This window comes from Haemorhous mexicanus, chromosome 22 (assembly GCF_027477595.1).
Source record: "Haemorhous mexicanus isolate bHaeMex1 chromosome 22, bHaeMex1.pri, whole genome shotgun sequence".
In the NCBI taxonomy this organism is placed as follows: Eukaryota; Metazoa; Chordata; class Aves; order Passeriformes; family Fringillidae; genus Haemorhous; species Haemorhous mexicanus.
Genome location: NC_082362.1, coordinates 11,434,766 through 11,451,650, shown reverse-complemented (window position 1 = coordinate 11,451,650; position 16,885 = coordinate 11,434,766). Strand labels below are relative to the sequence as shown.

General features: G+C 46.4%; 1 protein-coding gene across 1 annotated transcript; it reads right to left on the bottom strand.

Moving 5' to 3' along the window:
• Positions 1–1,512: 1,512 nt before the first annotated feature.
• WSCD1 (WSC domain containing 1) lies at positions 1,513–14,926 on the bottom strand. The gene is made up of 8 exons (XM_059866118.1): positions 14,055–14,926; positions 11,710–11,824; positions 11,036–11,220; positions 8,296–8,417; positions 6,153–6,318; positions 5,491–5,655; positions 4,617–4,817; positions 1,513–3,583 (listed from the first exon to the last, which is right to left on the bottom strand). The coding sequence occupies exons 1-8, from the start codon at positions 14,479–14,481 to the stop codon at positions 3,231–3,233; spliced, it is 1,734 nt and encodes a 577-aa protein (XP_059722101.1). The 5' UTR covers positions 14,482–14,926; the 3' UTR covers positions 1,513–3,230.
• Between the last annotated feature and the right edge of the window lie 1,959 nt (positions 14,927–16,885).

The window sequence follows — 16,885 nt, the reverse complement described above, 5'->3', positions numbered from 1 at the left end:
GCCCAGGCCTGCTTCATCCTTCAGCCAGGAAATTTAGTCATGACAGTGCTGGGTGAAATTATGTTTTTGGCACTGCCCAAAGAGCACGGAATTTGCATCTCTGGGCTATCCTGTGGCTCACAGCTATACAAAAGTTCTGCTGTGGGGAGGGCACAGGCTTAAATCAGCTCACAAAGTGTGTAAGGTACACTCTAGGTACATCCTATGTATTGTTGTAGTAATCGAATACACCTTAATTTATCTTCCATTTCTGACTACGTGGTCATTATTGCCCTGAAAAATGGAATAACACCACCATTTGATCCCCCAAGACTGTTACTATGCCAAGAAATTCCTTGTGAATATACATTTTGACTGACCTCATTCTTAGTCAATGGCAAAGTGGCAGCTACAGTTTTATACAAAATTAAAATGCTTAATTTTTCCCTCCTTTTTGGAAGACTTTATGCATGCTTGTAGTCTGACTGTTTTCTGGGTAATGTGTAGATGTTCATACTGATGAGAAAAGTTCATGCTTGTTTTAGGTCACTTTTTTCCCCTATGTGCTGTTTAATATTAATGATGTAAGTTGCTGTGTCAAAATATTAAATAATTGTAACCTGTACAGGAAAAGGGTTTTATTTTAACCTTTGAAAACTGTATTTACATGTTTTAGTATATATGAATAATGCATAAAGTTAGGCACTAAGGTTATTTTCAAAGTCAGCCATTTCAGGATCAAGCTGTAGAAAACAATAAAAGAGTGTTTTCTTTCCTCTTGCTCATTCCCCAGGATTCAGGCAATAGCACTGAAGTCGAATGCCATTAGGATTTCTCACTAAACTTCAAAGCTTAATTTAGTCTCTGCTGGAATAAAGAAAGGCATAAAACAGGCACAGTGGAATCCATTTAAATGAGTGACTGTGGAAAAAAGAGTGTTTCTAAGAAAACAAATGTTCCTCACATTCTTTTAACAGAAATCCTCTACCAGAGCACAGTGGCTCAGGTGCAGCTGTGCCCTGTCCCCTGGGGTGGTGGGTGCTGTCCCAGCTCTGCCCTCCCTGCTGCAGAGTGGGGTCCCAGCCCTGTGCCCCCAGGGCAGTGCAGAGGCTCCAGGGGTCTCCAGGCAGGGACAGACCTCCTGATCCCTACATGGGGAATGTGGGACCAGCTGCCCATGCAACCACACATGGGTGTGTTTGTGTGTGTTTGGCAATCTTCCAGAACATCATTGTAATAGGGTATATCAGCATGGAAGATTTGGTTTCTTTTCCAGCATATTTGATGCTTCATGAAAGATGCAGTTGTACTGCAGACTGCTCCTTTATAACCTCACTCGTCAAAGAAATGTTCTTGTCATTAGCAAGGTGTTGCCTTTAAATCACTTCCCTCTCTGTGTTTTTCATTTATTGTGACTTGAATTTTTTCCTATGAAATGAGCTGTATAATTTTGCTATGGTGGTACTAAGTGCTTTATTTCAGAAGTATTATAGGTTAATACAGCTTCTGACATATCTAAAAATCCAAGGGCTGTGATCGTCTGTTTTGCCTTCGGGATAAGCTCTCATAATCCAGTCACTGTGTGACTGCAGCAACTGCTCCAGATAATGCAGTTTGCTTCCAACCCACCCCACCGGTGCAGAACAGACCTGGAAAGGTCTCTCCACTGTGGTTCATTGGATGAAATTATTTCTGTTATCAGTACTTTTAAGAGCTTGTGACACACATCCATCAACAGCAACTGCTGACGAAATAAAACTTGGAAGACCTTTAATGCATAATTTCCAAAAGGATCAGTTCTTTACTAAGTCGGAGTAGAGATGGTGATAGTCCTGTTCTGTAGCATCCATACTTATCTGCTTTATGGGAATGGTTCTGTACTGTCTGTGGTGTTTGGTACTGGCACAATATTATTTGGGTTTTTTTCCTTGGAGTGCGGGTGTGTGTGAGCTGTGTTCCTGTGCGGGGGCTGCATGGTGTCCCAGGGAGAGCTGTGCCACCCTGCGCAGGCACCTCAGGGTCTCACCACTTATTTTTATCTGGGCTTACAGCACCCAAACTGAGTTGGGTTTTTTGAGCTGTATCCCTTGCATAAACAAAAAGAATTCCTGTTTTCCTTGTGAACCAGCTCAGTCCACTGCAATCCCTCACAGTTTTGTGGCCTGTGCGACCCTTACTGCTAAGGAAGGCACTGAGCCTTAGGGACGGGGATGTGACAGCCCCACAACAAGCCCCATACCAGGCAGGTGGCACAGAGATGAGCCATGTGTGGGGTGTAAACAGGGAGAGGCTTGGGTTGAAGGGTACTCCATGTCCTGTATTGTTTTTAAAGCACCAATGATACACAGGCAAAGGAAGTTCAGTTCCCTTTATATAAACTTGTTTTATTAAAATTAGTATTTTCACTCAAATTTTTAAGAAATCCTTTACTTCACATGAACAGAAGTGTCTTGCAGCAGGGCAAGCTCCTTTGGCCACAGGGATTAACCACCTTCAAGCTGCCCAGTGGACCAGGACCATGGGGCCAGCTGCCTTGCCAGCCCTGGGTGCCCCTGTTCTCTCCCCACAGCACACGGGCCCCCTGCAGGGTCAAACACACCCAAGGTGACTGCAGGAGTTAAAAATCAAACCTGTATGGCTGATGGAGGGGGCTCCAGAGCGCAGCTCTAAGTAGCTGTGGTTTTCCAGGTTGGACTGCCTTGGAGTTCCTCCAGGGACTTAAGGGATGAGGTAGGAGGTGTGATCCTACCCCTGCCGGGGCCAGAAGGACTGGGGTTTACCCCCTTTGCCCCTATTCTCCAGATCTTCCCAGCTGACCATTTCTAGAACCAGCTGTGGTGACATTTGGCCCTGGTGTCCCCCTAGACCCACCATGACTCTCCAGATGAAGAGAGGTAGGTGCAGAAGCCCGTATCAAGCCCCTAGCACAGGGGGCACTCCCTTCTCTGCCACCCCTCTGGGGTCTCCTCCGTGCCCCTGGAGCCAGGTTTGGGGCTGTTTGGGGCTGACAAAACCCAGGCATTCCCAACTGCTGCACTTCTCAGCAGCCTCCACAAGTATCTTTGCCATAACTGCTAAAGAGATCTGGTCTTCAGTGTTTGTTTGTTTGGTTTGTTTTTGGTTTTTTGGGGGTTTTTTTGGGGTTTTTTTTGCTTTTCTTCTTTGTGTTTTTTTTTGTTTGGGCTTTTTTTCTGTTTTTTTAAGAAAAAAAATAACTTCATTTCTAACCACAGCAGCTTGATACCAGCCTATCATCTTGGCACATACTCCCTGGGCAGCCCTGAGAAGTTTCTTCCCTTTAGGGCTTCATCCACTGTCAGGATGTATCTGTTGATAAGATCTTTCATTTCCTGGGTGAATGGCTCAAAATTCTTTTGCTTAGCACCAGACCGCTTGAAATTCCCGTCCCTGTTGTTCTCTACACAGAGCAGCCGGTCCTCTGTCACTGTCACATTCAGAAACTCCACCATCTCCTTCAGCTTGGGGATGAGGCTCTGCTTCAGGTCCTCATAATGGACAACGAGCAGGCGCTTCCCATACTTCAGCCACTCCAGGACATGGGAGGCCCACCAGGAGGCATAGCTGTTCACGAAGTCCGGCCACTCTGGATCACCAGGAAACCAGGAAAATGAGACAGTTAGCCATGCTGGATGTCAGCAATTTTCTTCTGCTTTAGACATTAATGATACCTTGATATCTATTTGCTCTCTTTGATAATTTAATTTCCTGAAGTCAGGACAGTCATAGTGAAAGCTTTTGGGCTGGACAAAGAGCATTTGTGGCTGATATGTAACAATTTGCAGTTTGCAGTATGGGAAAGCCATTCCCAGCAGACTTTCTTTTTTTCTGGGGGCTATTTTGTCAGTTTTTGATGAATAGGTCTTGAGTTGTGACTGATGAAAGGTGATACATCAGCTTGGGAAAGAAATGTGCTATGACACAGGACACTTTTCCCCCCAGCCCTCTGCCAAGCCACAGCTGTAATGCTTAAAATATGTACAAGGGGAAATGGAAGCCAAATGGCTTTTCTGCTGCAGAGTCTGAATGCAGCGGTGTATCCAGTGGGGAAATTGCAGTCACCAGCCAGTTGCCAGTCAAATACATGAAGTATGGCAGGCAGGTTCTGAAGCCTTTTCATGTGTTCAGGGGACACTGAATTTCAGGTCCACTTATTGCTGTTATCATTATTTTTCTGTAGTGCACTAGCACCTGTGCAGTGCTGTAAAACATCCGTCATGAAATGTCATGCTCCATTGGATCCTCTAGATCTTAAGTTAGATTTCTCATGGTTATTACATGCTGTAGGGGCAAATTTTCTTCACCTCAGCCTGGCAAATGGGCTGTGCAGAGGAGCCTTGTACCTGGACATGTTTTCTATGCCCAACAGTGCAGTGATGCTCCAGTGTGCCTGTGGTAATGGTGCTGCACTCCCCTCCCCTCTGGGGGTGGACATACAGCAAGACCACAACTGCTCCCACTGTGCAGGTGCCAGAGGTTTTTCGACTGAGCTCAGCTGTGGCAGGACTCAAGTCCCACTGAATTTGTTAGCAGCACTCACTCAGGTCCTAGTGTGTCCCCCCTCCCCAGCATACTGAGGAGATGGGTTTCAAACCAGCCTGTGCTGGGGTAATGCTCACCTTTGCTCTTCCAGTTGCGGTCAGTGGCATAGCCCAGATGCCCAGCATATTTTCTGTTGAACTCTGCCATCAGTGATTTGTACGGGTTCCTAATCAACAGGATCGCCGAGTCGAACATTTCAATCTCTGTCTTGCCACTTTCGTGTGTTTTCACACAGATGGTCCTTCTACTTCTCCAGTGGTCTTTTTCTCCTTTGAAACCTGTTTTACAAGACAGAATTGTTAGCTATTTTGCCTGATTATATGTCTGTGCCTTTTCCCGCTAAATAATTCCCTACGGTAGTGTAAAACTGGTGTGACAGTACCTGTCAGCTAAACCATGGCTGAAGCCCCAGCCACCACGCTGGACATGTGCTGGCAGCCAAGCTATCCCTCTGCTGGGGGAGGCATCCTCAGCCCCACACTGCAGTGAGGCAGCTTTTCACAGGGCCAGTGCTTGATGCTTACTGAACCTCTGCCACCTCAGGATACTGTTCTCCCAGAGTAATTAGTAATGTTTGAAAATTTAACCTACATGTTTGCTGAAGGGTCTTACCACAGCATTTAGGTAACTGGTCTTTTGGACCAGCCTGTCAGGTGGGAGCAGCACATGTGTCTGTGCACAGGGCAGCAGTGCAGGCAGTGTGCCCGTTTGCAAATGGAGAGCCTGGCTGTTGTCTGTGAGGGCAGCTGCCTGTCAGAGCAGTGTGCTGCTGGAGCTGTCCCTGCTGCCATCTGCACTGCGAGAGGCTGCTCGGGCCAGGCATGTTTAAATTGTACCAAACATGCTGACAGCGACAGCCGTTGCTGGCTCAAGCAGAAGGATGACAGGGCAATAAGTAAAGCTTTGTGCTTTGGAAGGGCTGCCTGTGTCCCATCTCTTGGGCCCCAATACCTTTGTTGTAGAGGGTTCCATCAAAGTAATAACTTCCTGTGTAGTATCCTGTGGCGTGCTCTATCAGATGGCGTGCCCATGTATTCCCAGCCCCAGGAAAGCTTGACAAAGCAACAAACACTTTGGATTTAGTGGTTAAGAATTTCCTGTCTGTGCAGCGGGTGTCTGTGAGGAGAGAAGATACTTCATTGTTAGTATTGTGGCTTTTTAATAATTCCACATGCAGCTCTTGATTACAGTTTATTGCTTCCTCCTTCTCTCTCTTAGTAGTATAGCGTATCAATTTGGTCTGGCTGTGAGTCAGCTACTTCCTAAAATTAATTCAGCTGTATGAGGCCAAAGAGATTATCCCCAAAGAGGTTTCTGCTGGTTTTGTGTAAGGCAATGCTTTTTTGATAAAGCTGCAACAAACCATTGTACTTGCCAGCAAGTTGTCTTAAAAGGTGTTGCATAATGAGAGAATGGAAAGATGCATCTTCCCAAGCATGATTGCAAGAGGGGAAATTAAAGAAAGACTGTTTCCTAAATTGCTGCCCGTATGGTGATACCCACTACTGTGGCTCAGACTGCTGTAAACGAGATCACTTCTACCCGCTGCAGAAGGGGCACAGGGGCTGTTTCCAGCAGCGGTGGCCCTGGCACAGCGAGGCTGGAGCTTGTACCTTGCACAGGGGTCTGATAGACCAGGCAGTAGTCTCCCCCAGCAGCACTGCTGGTGTTGTGGCTCCCGCTGCAGCGCCGCCCGTCCATGCCCTCGCGCAGCGAGAAGCGCCTGGTGGGGTATCCACAGTAGCATTCCTGCCCTCGGATCACTGCCAGCGGGAACTCCTGCAAAAGAGGGAAAACGGATCAGTGCGTAAATGCCATGGCATCAGCAGCCTGCAGGGAATGCTGCCGCTATGCAAAGAAAATAAATCTTCACGAGGCCACTGTCAAGATCAAAGCATTGCCATTCTAAAGCTCATATTACTTTCCTGTTACTGTCTTTGTATTTGTAAATTTTGAAATTCACCTTGCTTCTACATAGGAGGCCTACTAAGGTGTGCAATCATGAGGAAGTTAGTGTTGCTTGCAGGGAATAAATACCTAAGGAAAATTCTTGTCTGTAAGAAGTGTTTTTTAATGGATTTGATGCAGAGTAATTCAGGTTTTGGTGTACCAGTATTACCAAGGAAGTGCAACAGGCTGCAAAGCTGCGTAGTGGTGGGGTACTGAACCCCAGCTGCTGGGCTAATTCTGGTAAAAATTCAAACAAGTTTGAGGGAAAAGTGCTAAATATTTGCCGAAGAAATTAGCAGTTGCTTACCGACCCTAAAATTCAGGTTTTCTATGGTTTACCAGAAAAATTTGGGTTGCCTTAGAGTCCCTTGTGGGCTTTCTTGGTGGCATGGGGCTGTGCGGGTGAGCTGAAGGAAGTTTGGGGAGTATTTGAGCGCAGAACGTTCCAGTCCACCTATTCCATATCAACACTTTTTGCCTTTTAAAAGTCTTTTGGAGACTGGGAGCATGTGACAGTACTGCTGAGCAGCTTATCTCTTGCTCTTTCCCATGCATTCATCCTCTGATAAGGAGTCGAATGCAACTCGTGCGCTGTGTGTGCCCAACAGCCAACATTTACTTAGCGAATGAGATATGACATTGTCAAAAACTATTTACAGATTTGATCCAAGGGCACAACAGTTCTTGGTTTGCCTGCAAACAGAAATTTTTCCTTTACAATCAAGCAGTGTTTCTCAGTTTGAGAAATTAGTAAGTGTCCCTGCCCTCAAACACAGACTAGAATAAAAGTGTTCCTTGTACCTCATGCCAAGCAGCCTCTGCAAATGATGAACTTTTCTGGAAGGCTGGAGGTTCTGTGAGGCAACAGAATAACTGCTCCTCTGTCCTCCTGCATCTTCAGAAGGTGGTCAGTGCAGGGTGCCAGTGGTGCAGTGTCTGTTCCCCAAGGCAGGCTGACCCTCACCTGCACAACCTTCCCATGGCTTGGGCAGCACAAGAGTGAGGAAGGAGAGAAACCTGGAGTGGGTTTTGCATGAGAAATCTCAAAATTTTTCTAATCTCCAGTCTAAACCTCCCCTGGTGCAACTTGAGGCCATTTGCTTATTCTGTGGGAGAGGAAATTGTGCTGAGGCCATAGGTCCTGGTCAAAGCACTGTAATCAGCTAGCTAATAGTTTTAATCAATTTTGTGATGCTGCAAAATGTAATTGAACGTTGAGTTTAGTGCATGAGGCTGAATGAGACTGCAGACAAAATCTGACCATTTAGTGAACTCTGTGTAGGAAAAACCAGCCTCATTAGAGTGGGGAGGAAGGGAAGGGAACCAAGAGCCACTGAGGCAGAGGGTGCCCTGCCCGTGCCCTGTGCATGGCTCCCCCGAGTGGAGCCGGCTCCCTTGGAGGGCACTGGAGCCACGTTTGGGATGCTGCCAGCCCACATCCACCCTCTGGCAGCATGTCTCTCCATGAGCTGCAGCCACTTCCCTCGGGGGCAGATGTGGCTCAGGGTTTGATTGGAATGTGACACGGAAACGGTATCGATTTCCTCTCGGTCGATACTCATTACTTAGAGCAGCTTGCCTGTGTATCATGTCTGGTGGCACCACTCTGATGACTTTCCCTCCCGCCATCCCCACTGCAGCAGTTGGACCAGATGCATCACTAGGTATTTACTCTGATGAGTTTTGTCCTTTAGAAACCCATTTGCAAATTCAAAGCTCTAAGGCACTAATCTCTGTCCTTCCCTCGGTAGATTAGAATTTAAAATAATAATAAAAGAAAGGATGTGAAATGAGAACTGTTCTTACTTTCTTGGAGCAAAATTCAGAGCACATCTCCACCGTCAAATTGGGCTGTATCAAAGAGGCTGGAAAGGTGTCTGTTAAATTTTCTGGAGCTCTAAAACATCCTCGATAAATAACATTCCTCCCTGCGGGGATATGAAATAGGTTTCTCTTAAGAAAACGATGTCCGAAGTATCCTGCCTCTTTCACAAAGAATAATATTAGGTTCAGAAGCCAAAAATAATAAAATAAATTTTATATTACAAAGGCTACAGAAATAAGAGAAACTGTAATATATGCTATAAAAACGTGTCGCAAATCATGTGGTATTGAAAGAAGCACATGCCTTTATCTTTGTACTAACCACGGGAAGCAGCGCTGCAGCACCGAGTTTGAGTTAAATTCCACCAGCGGAGGGCATTGCTATTGTTTGCAGGTCCCGGTTTCCTCTGAAGACCAGCTTTCCCCTCAATGAGTTAAAAGGCCTGATAAAAATCTACAAAGCTTCTGCATCAGAAAAGGAAAGGAGCGTAAATGACTCCTGAGAACCGCGCCGTCGGACCCACCTTCCTCTTCTGCTGCCCCTCTGCCTCCCACGCCTTTTCGGGCCAAGGGAGTTTGCTGCAGCCTTTCAGACTCTAAACCGGCCTTTTGTCAGCTGCTCAGGGAGATCAGCTTCCTCTGTGTCTTCAGCACCAGCCTCTGATTTCACCTGCTTCTGTAGAAACACCACAGAGCTTGGCACTATTGCAGTGGCTCCCTTAAACGGTATTGCCAGAACTGATGTGGGAAGTGAGTTGAATGACAGGAGAGACGTGGTGCAGTTACGAAAAAAAATTGGTTCTCCATTAATTTCTTGGCAGAAAAGCCCAGACTCTCAAGCAAGAGCCTAGAGCAATCTAAGGAGAAGCTGCCTAAATTTTATTCTTGTAACTATTCAGATCATTTACTAGAAGCAGAGTTGGATCTCTGTAATGATGTGAAGATAAAATAACTCCACCCAAGCTGAAAGGAACAGGAGTCTACTTAGGATCAGGTCCCTTTGAGCATGGCAGCAAAGAATAAAAAGAGTGTTTGGACTTCTCAGAATGTTCTTGAAAGCTCTTTGACTAAATCTCACACTGATATAGAATTCCTGAAACAAAATGTTTACAAACATGTTTAGAGCTTTCTCAGAGGTCAGGAAGAAAGCTTGACCTGCCTACAGCGGCATCGGGAGGGAGCAGGATGCATCCACTGGAAACAGCCAGGTCTGTGTGGTCTGCCCACTTTTTTGGGGGGAAGGACACCCTGAGGCATGCAGGACTGTGGCACTCTGGCTGCCACAGCCACCCTGGCCACCCCGGCTGCCACAGCTGCACATTCTGGGCTTCCTTACCATGGCACGGGGGCAGGAGTCAGGGTTTCCGGGGAACCGCAGTGGGGAGAGGGAGAGGGGAGACAGCAAACCCTGTCTGGGAAGGTTTAAGTGGAGATGTCTGAATCTGCTGATGAATCTGCTCCCTGTAAAGACTTATGTGAGGTCTGTGCTCTACAGTACACAGCATAAATCATGGGGGCCCTTACAGTCTCAGAGTTACTTTCTAACATACTTGTTCATTGTGATTAATACTTCTGTTGGCCCCTCAGCTGGTTTGTGTCAGGGGGATTCTTCAAACAGACAACTGTCAGGTATTACTAAGGGCAAGAAAATTACAACTCTAGCTTCAGGCTAGACTAATTTGAGGAGTAATTCATTAATACTTTAAAAAATAATTAAATGCTGTCTTTTCCTGAAGAATGTGTATATGTATTTCATACTGGAGTTTAAACAGTGATGCATGTCCTGGGAAACCTGCCAACTTGCCTGTCAGCCTGACAGTAGCAATTTAGGTCTGCGTACCTTTGATATATAATTTATATGTAGCTGGTTGGATTATTGTACAAACCTTGACTTGTCTTTAAGAAGAAATGAAGGACCATCAATACTGGCACAACCTAAGGTCTTGGTGCTTCTTCTCAGCAAATAGCATCCATAAGGTCTTGTGAGCTTGCCAATTGCAAAGAGTGATCAGCAGTTTAGATCTCTTATGTGCTTTGTGTTTGCCTTGAGGTTTATCCATTGAGTCCCCCATGGCAGCTAACTGAACGATGGGGTAACGATGGATTATCTAAAGATGGAACAAAATTCCCAACTCCTGCTGAAAGAGAACTCCACGGAAAAGCAAAACTCTGGTCTCATTTCTCTCAGGAAAGGGATTGATGTGGCTCTTTCTGGTCTCCGCTTATTCCTTGCAGTCACAAATTACTCGTTTTGTTTAGGATCATCTGAGTGTAGGGTGGCCTTGATCTGAGTCATTTTCTGCCCTCCTGTTACAGGGCACCTCTTCCAAGGCTATTTCTTAAACACACATGGGTTTGTACCCCTTTGGTAGATACCAAAGGGAGTGGTTTTTTCAGCTGAAATTGTGCTTCTGTTGCAGTCACTGCACTGTGTTGAGTTTCCTCCCTGGTGACAGGAACGTCGTCTGTGGCAGCCTCGAGGCAGCATGCCAGGCACATCTCCCCGCTCTGGGGTGCTGAGCAGCACTGCTATTCCAGGGAGGAGCCAGGGACCAGACCAGCAGCAAATGGACATTGTGCCCTTCAGGCACCTTTGTCCTTTGCTGCTTCAAACTCTGGTGACAAATGGAGCGAGACAAGCAGCAGGGACAGCCCCTGTACTCAGCCTGGCCATGACACGTCTCCCTCGTGGCCTCCCCTGTCCGGCCGCACGCCCACTTACGTGGCCTGGCTCCTGCCCGCAGCTGCTCCACGCTGTAGACCGAGAGCCGGTTCACCCCTCCGCACACGGAGCCCTTCTCGCCCTTGCACTCGCTGCTGCACTCCTCGGGCTTGGCGGCAGCAGCTGGCCGTGTGTTCCCACAGTAGCACTCTGTTCCGAATGCCAGGCCCGCGTAGCTGTAAGCTCTGCAAGCAGAAATACCAGCCACTGTCACAGAGGGGCCCGTCTGCTCCCCAGTTTGCACCTGAGGAAGGGACGAGCCTGTCCCCGTGTCCCTACATACAGCCTGTGCTCCTGCTGCCTTGCTCTGGAGCTGAGTCCATCCTGGACACAGCGTGGCCTCCTAAGCATGGCAACCCCTCAACAAAATATGGGCTAGAGACCAATGTTGATCAAAAGATATCTATCTTACAAAGACTCTTTAACCAAACAGTAATTTTTGTCCAGGACAGTGGAGAATATAATGTAAGTAGCCATGGTGCCATAGAGAACAGACAGCAGTGCAGCGGTCTGCTTCAAGCAGAGAAGCAGAACTATGCTGTGCCTGAAGATATGAGGTAATAACTGTTTTCATAGATGCTTTATGTTTAACATAGGAATGCTTTTCCCATTTCAAATTCAGTTCCACTTATTGTCAAAAACTAGAAAACTTGCAGTAAAAAATCACCACTCACCTCTCAGCACAAGCTTCCTGACAGTGACCTACTGTCATTTTTCTTAAGTCATAAAAGACAGCTCCCTTCAGTGTCCTCTCCCTCGAATCGTGAGTGAAGCAGCCCATGTAGGTGCCTGTGTGCATGTAAGACCAGGGTTAGGCAATGCGTATGGGACGGAAGGGAAAAACCCATCCTAGGCTTATCCAGTGCCTCACACTGCAAGCTGGGCTGCATTTGGTCAAGTCCCAACCTGTCTGGGGTCCCACACCCTCTGCAGACCTCTCCATTGCTGCTGAACCTTGGTAAGGGGTCAGTGCTACTGTCCCGTGGAAATGGGCTAAAAGGAAATGAAACTTTCCCTTCCACAGCCGTTGCATAGCCAGAGTCCACAACCCACCCAGGACGGCAGCTCCTGCATGCAGCTGCTGTCTGCTCAACTCCCTCCTTTGGGTGAGAAAACACGGCACTTCTCTAAAGTACAGGAGAATGTAGCCTTTAAATGCCAAAAACTTCCAGAAATCCTCTTGGATTTCTCCCAAGTGTTCTTTAAAATCTCTAGTTGATAATGAGATGGTGCAAGAGAAATATTAAGAAAATCAATTTTCTTTGGATATAGAGAGTTACATTAAAGCTGTAATGGAAAGATAAATTCACTTTTAACTAGGCAGCACAATGTAGCCATCACACTGAGCTATCTCCTCTCTGGTGCAAAAGAATCTCTTCAAATATGTCTTGCTTTACTTAGCATAGGAAAGATAAATATTTCTCTTAGACTTGCATTCAGTGCTCAGCCTAATTTTTGTTGGCATGAACAAAATACTGTAAAAATCCAGCCCATTTTTTAATATACAATTGGAACGATGATGTGGAGTCCCAGTATTATAAAGCAATTGTATGTTTATAAATACATTTTATCATCAAAATATGAAGGAAAAAAGGAAATTTTATTTCAGAAATAACAACATTGAGATGATAACACAGGGAAATTAAATAATGTAAACACACATTAAATAATGTTGATAGGAAAAGAATATATGGTGAAAAATGAAACTAAAAAATATTATATTAACTATTCCACAAGAAAAAGGAAGATTGAGTTGCTCCATCAGGGATTTTTTGCAATGTCAGCAGGTGAGATAGCCTGACCTGGAGGAAAAAAGGGCTTGGATTTTCTTGCCAAAGGCTGCGTGCTCCTGGGTGGAGACAGAGCGAGGCAAAGTGAGCTGGGCGGTTCACAGCAGGCTGGGGACATGCCAGTGTTTGTGGCTTGGGTTAAGGGTCTGCCCTTAACCCAAGGGGAAGCCCTTGAAGGGCTGGCTAGCAGCCCCTGGGCAGAGCTGTACTGCCTCGGAGGCACGGCCTTATGAGGATGACACCCATGGGGGTGCACAAGCCCAGCCTCCATAGCCAGGCAATGCTGCTCTGCTGAGCAGGAACCACAGGGCATCACTGAAACATCATTAAGCATTATAGGCATGGAGCAGTTCATTAGGTCTTGAAAGGGATCTATAATGAAATAACAAGCCTCTAAGTTTACTAGAAATGAATTGGAAAAGATAACATGCTCTACGTAGGTAATTAAGTTTTAATTAATTACCTTCAAAGGCATTCCAATGCTTGTTAACAATATTGTTATTAATAATGTCCCTTTACGTTCAATCTGATATTCAAATGATGTATGTTTGAATCTACAGTTCAATATGGTGAGATGTACAAGTAAATAGTCCTTCTGGCCCCTCTCATCAGCAGCTAGAACCTCAGCAAGGCACTGACTGAGCAGTTCTCAGTCTCTCCTCTGCCACCAAAATCTGCCACCAACAGGGTGTTCCGAAGCATCTGTGGAGCAGCTCCAGCTTGGAACTTCAGGTAACTCCAGCGGTTCAGTTTGCCTGACTCACACTGTATGACTCATCTCCCACCACTATCACCTTCTCATTCCCATTTCTGACAATTCTCTCAGCAAGTAGCACGATGTGGCACCCATTTTGTGGGATTTTGTGCCCTTCTGTTTGGGCAAATTTATTCAACAAACTAAAAAGCAGTTCCGAAATGTGGTGTCTAGTCATCCAGATCCCATTCCTGTTTTATTATCAGTGAAACATCTCCAAGAACAACTAGTTCTAAAAGGCAAAGCACCAAAGATTACAACTCATACGTTGCTGCTGAAGTGAGGGCACAGCAGTCACCCAGCATGGATCCTTTCTACTTTGGCCTAGGCATATGCCTACGAATAGTTTTGAAAGTGGTGATGAGTGAGGAGGAAGGCAGACATGCAGGGTGTGTGGTGCTCGCCTGTGTCTGCTTGGTATCAGCAAAGTGCAGCCTGTGCATGTGCCAGAAAACGGGCAGGGTCTGTCCCTTACCTTTGTGCTCAGCAGTGCGCTTCATTGCTTTAAACCCTGCTGTCTGCAGGGGCTCCTGGTCGCTGGTGAGCCTGTGGAACCACCTTCTCCTCAGCTGCCTGAGCTCCGAGTTGCGGGACATGAGCCAGTGCGGGCTGTGCCGCTGGTCCAGGGCCGGCTCCTGCAGCGCATCCATGCCCACCAGCAGCCTGGGGCCGGGCCGGGGGTTCTGCAGGGCCCTGGGCTCTGTGATCCCGACCCTGCTCATCCCCTCCAGCACCGGCAGGGCCTGGTTACTGGGGGTCCCACGCGAACCTTGCTGGAGAACCAAGCGGGTCCGCTGCAGTAGCAGGAGACTGCCAGCCATCAGGTAAGCTGCTGTGAGGAAGAAGAGCAGAAACTGGATCCGACGGAGAAACTTCTGTAGCCTGAAGAAAGCTTTGGCCATGCCCTTACTGAAACTGGCCCTTCACGCTTCCCAACAGGCCTCCAAATCTTCGCCTGGCCAGACACTCATTCCTCCCATAAGTTCAGCCCATCACTTTGGTGCCTTCTCCTGATGAAAAGCTTCTCCCAGCTGTCTGCAGCAGAGACCAGCCTGGTGTGGCACTGCTGCCAGTCTCAGGCGCCTGGCTGGCCCAGGGGCTCCGTGGGCTCCTGGGCTGGTGCTTTCATTGTGCACTGCCCAGCTGCTGAACCGCCGAGGCTGAAACCTGAAAGACCAAGGGGTGTAAGGCTGGTTCACATCCAAGTGAAAACATCCACCATCAGGGTGATTTTCCCCCACCCACTCCTTTTGGCTTTATCTGAGCATTTCTCCATCTGTTGTTTATAATTATGCATGTTAAGAACAAATGAGAACGATTGATTGAGCTCAAGCGAGTTTCAGATCTTCAGACTTTTTTCCTTTCTTTCTTTTAACTTGGAATGCACAAGAAATACCTTAATGATGAGGTTATTTCTCTTGGGATGTTTGGAAAATAAGTTCTTTATTTTCTTTTATCAATAGCCAACATCTTCGTCCTTTGTCACTGGATGAACAGGCATCTTTTTGGGAGGTATTACCAAATTCCTTCCTTTCAGCTAAACAGTAGCTCAGCTACAAATGAAGATCAGAAGGGAACAGAAGTGTGGGTGTGTGGGAGGAAAAAAGAAATTGCATCAACTCACAATAGATAAGATAATAATTATTAATCTCTTTGAAGCACAAAGAAATTGGGCTTTATGTTGGAAGGATATTTGGAGGTTCTGTGTGTGTTGCTTTAACAGAAACCAGAGATCCTATTTTTTTAGTGAATTCATATTGCCAACTGTTGATGAGGGAATGTGTGGGGAAAACTAGTGAATTTTTGAAAAAATTTCAGCTCAAGTTCAGCAGATCTCTCTTGACTGTTGCTGAGCTTTGCAGCTTTAGTTGTGCTGATGTGTACCACGATGGAATTGTCTGGGCAAGAAAAGCTCCTTTGTACTCTAGGGAACCTTTAACCTCCTGTGGCAAATAAAAGCTGGCATCTCCCCATAAATTCCTGTTTTCCCAGTCTATCCTTTCTCTGTGGAGCCAGGCAAGTGTTGAGAAAAGATGCAGTGTTTTCCAGAAAAGAAAATATTATGACTTTTGCTTAGCTTGCAGTTGGGGCACACTCCTGAAATCCACAGTCCTAGCAACGAACATCTGCTCACTGTTTCTTGTTCAGTTGTTGATTGAAAGTTTTGTGGATGCTCACTTATGCTGCTTTATGAAATAAATGTTACCAATTTAGTCTTCACCCATTCCCTTTTTCATTTGGTTGCACAAATTCTTTCTGTCTTAGATAGCAACCAAACCAAAGATCCAAAACTTCTAGGACAAAAATAAATTAAGGCTCAGTTAAATCTTTTTAGAGTTGAGCCTGAATTCCTTTTGTGTGACTTTTAGCCTCAATTCCTAAATGAGGCTGTCAAAAGCAAGGAGTCTCTGTTTCTACTCTTACAATTCAGGTGATCTTAAAGAACTGATTTAGGTACTTTTATTACTGGTATTTTTTTAAGTACATGTATGCTGATTTTAACTGTAGAGTACTGAGTAATATCCAGAAGTATTCAATGTGCTGATTGCTACTCTTTCTCTAAGGGCTGGTGAGCACAAGCAGGTGCAAAGCACTGCCAGGCTGCAGCATCTTCAGTGAATTCTGACTGCTCTCTCGACAGCAGAAGTTACAGACCTCCCTTCGGATCAGCTCCAAAGCCAAAGAAAATGCATTGATTTACACCAGCTAAAGAGCTGACCCTTAGAGTTAAATCTCTGATCAATGTTGTGAGTGTTCAAGAATTGCAGTAAAAGGGTCAGATGTACCGAGACAAATGAATGGAAAATTAGCCATAATTAGATCCTGCAGGATGTTACTGCACTAATTCATCTGAAGAAATACTGTCTATGAGCATAGGTGGGATTTGATTCACTAGTTGTTCCTGCCATAGGGCTACTGTAAACTTGAGCTGTTCCCAGGGGAGGCTGTGTGATCTGAAAGCAAGCAGTGTGCAGGTATCAGCCACCTGAGACTGGGGCTGGGAATGCCCGTGCTCCATGCAGAACCTCGAGGTGAGGCTGGGTCAGCAGGGCAGGTGCCCAGGGGGGCCGGGCTCTGCACGCTGCCCGGGGCAGCCCTGCCTGGGGGAGCTGCTGAGAACCCTCAGTGGGGAGATGGCAATGGATGCACTCAAACACCAGCTCAAAAGGTTGAAGATTCCCCCCCCACCCCCAGCAGAAAGATAAGACTAGATAAATATATCAGATTTGCAGTCATTTCTGCCCATTCAGAGTTTCACAGCTCTTTTGGTTTACTCACTGAGAGAGATCCTTTAGGCCCAAGTTC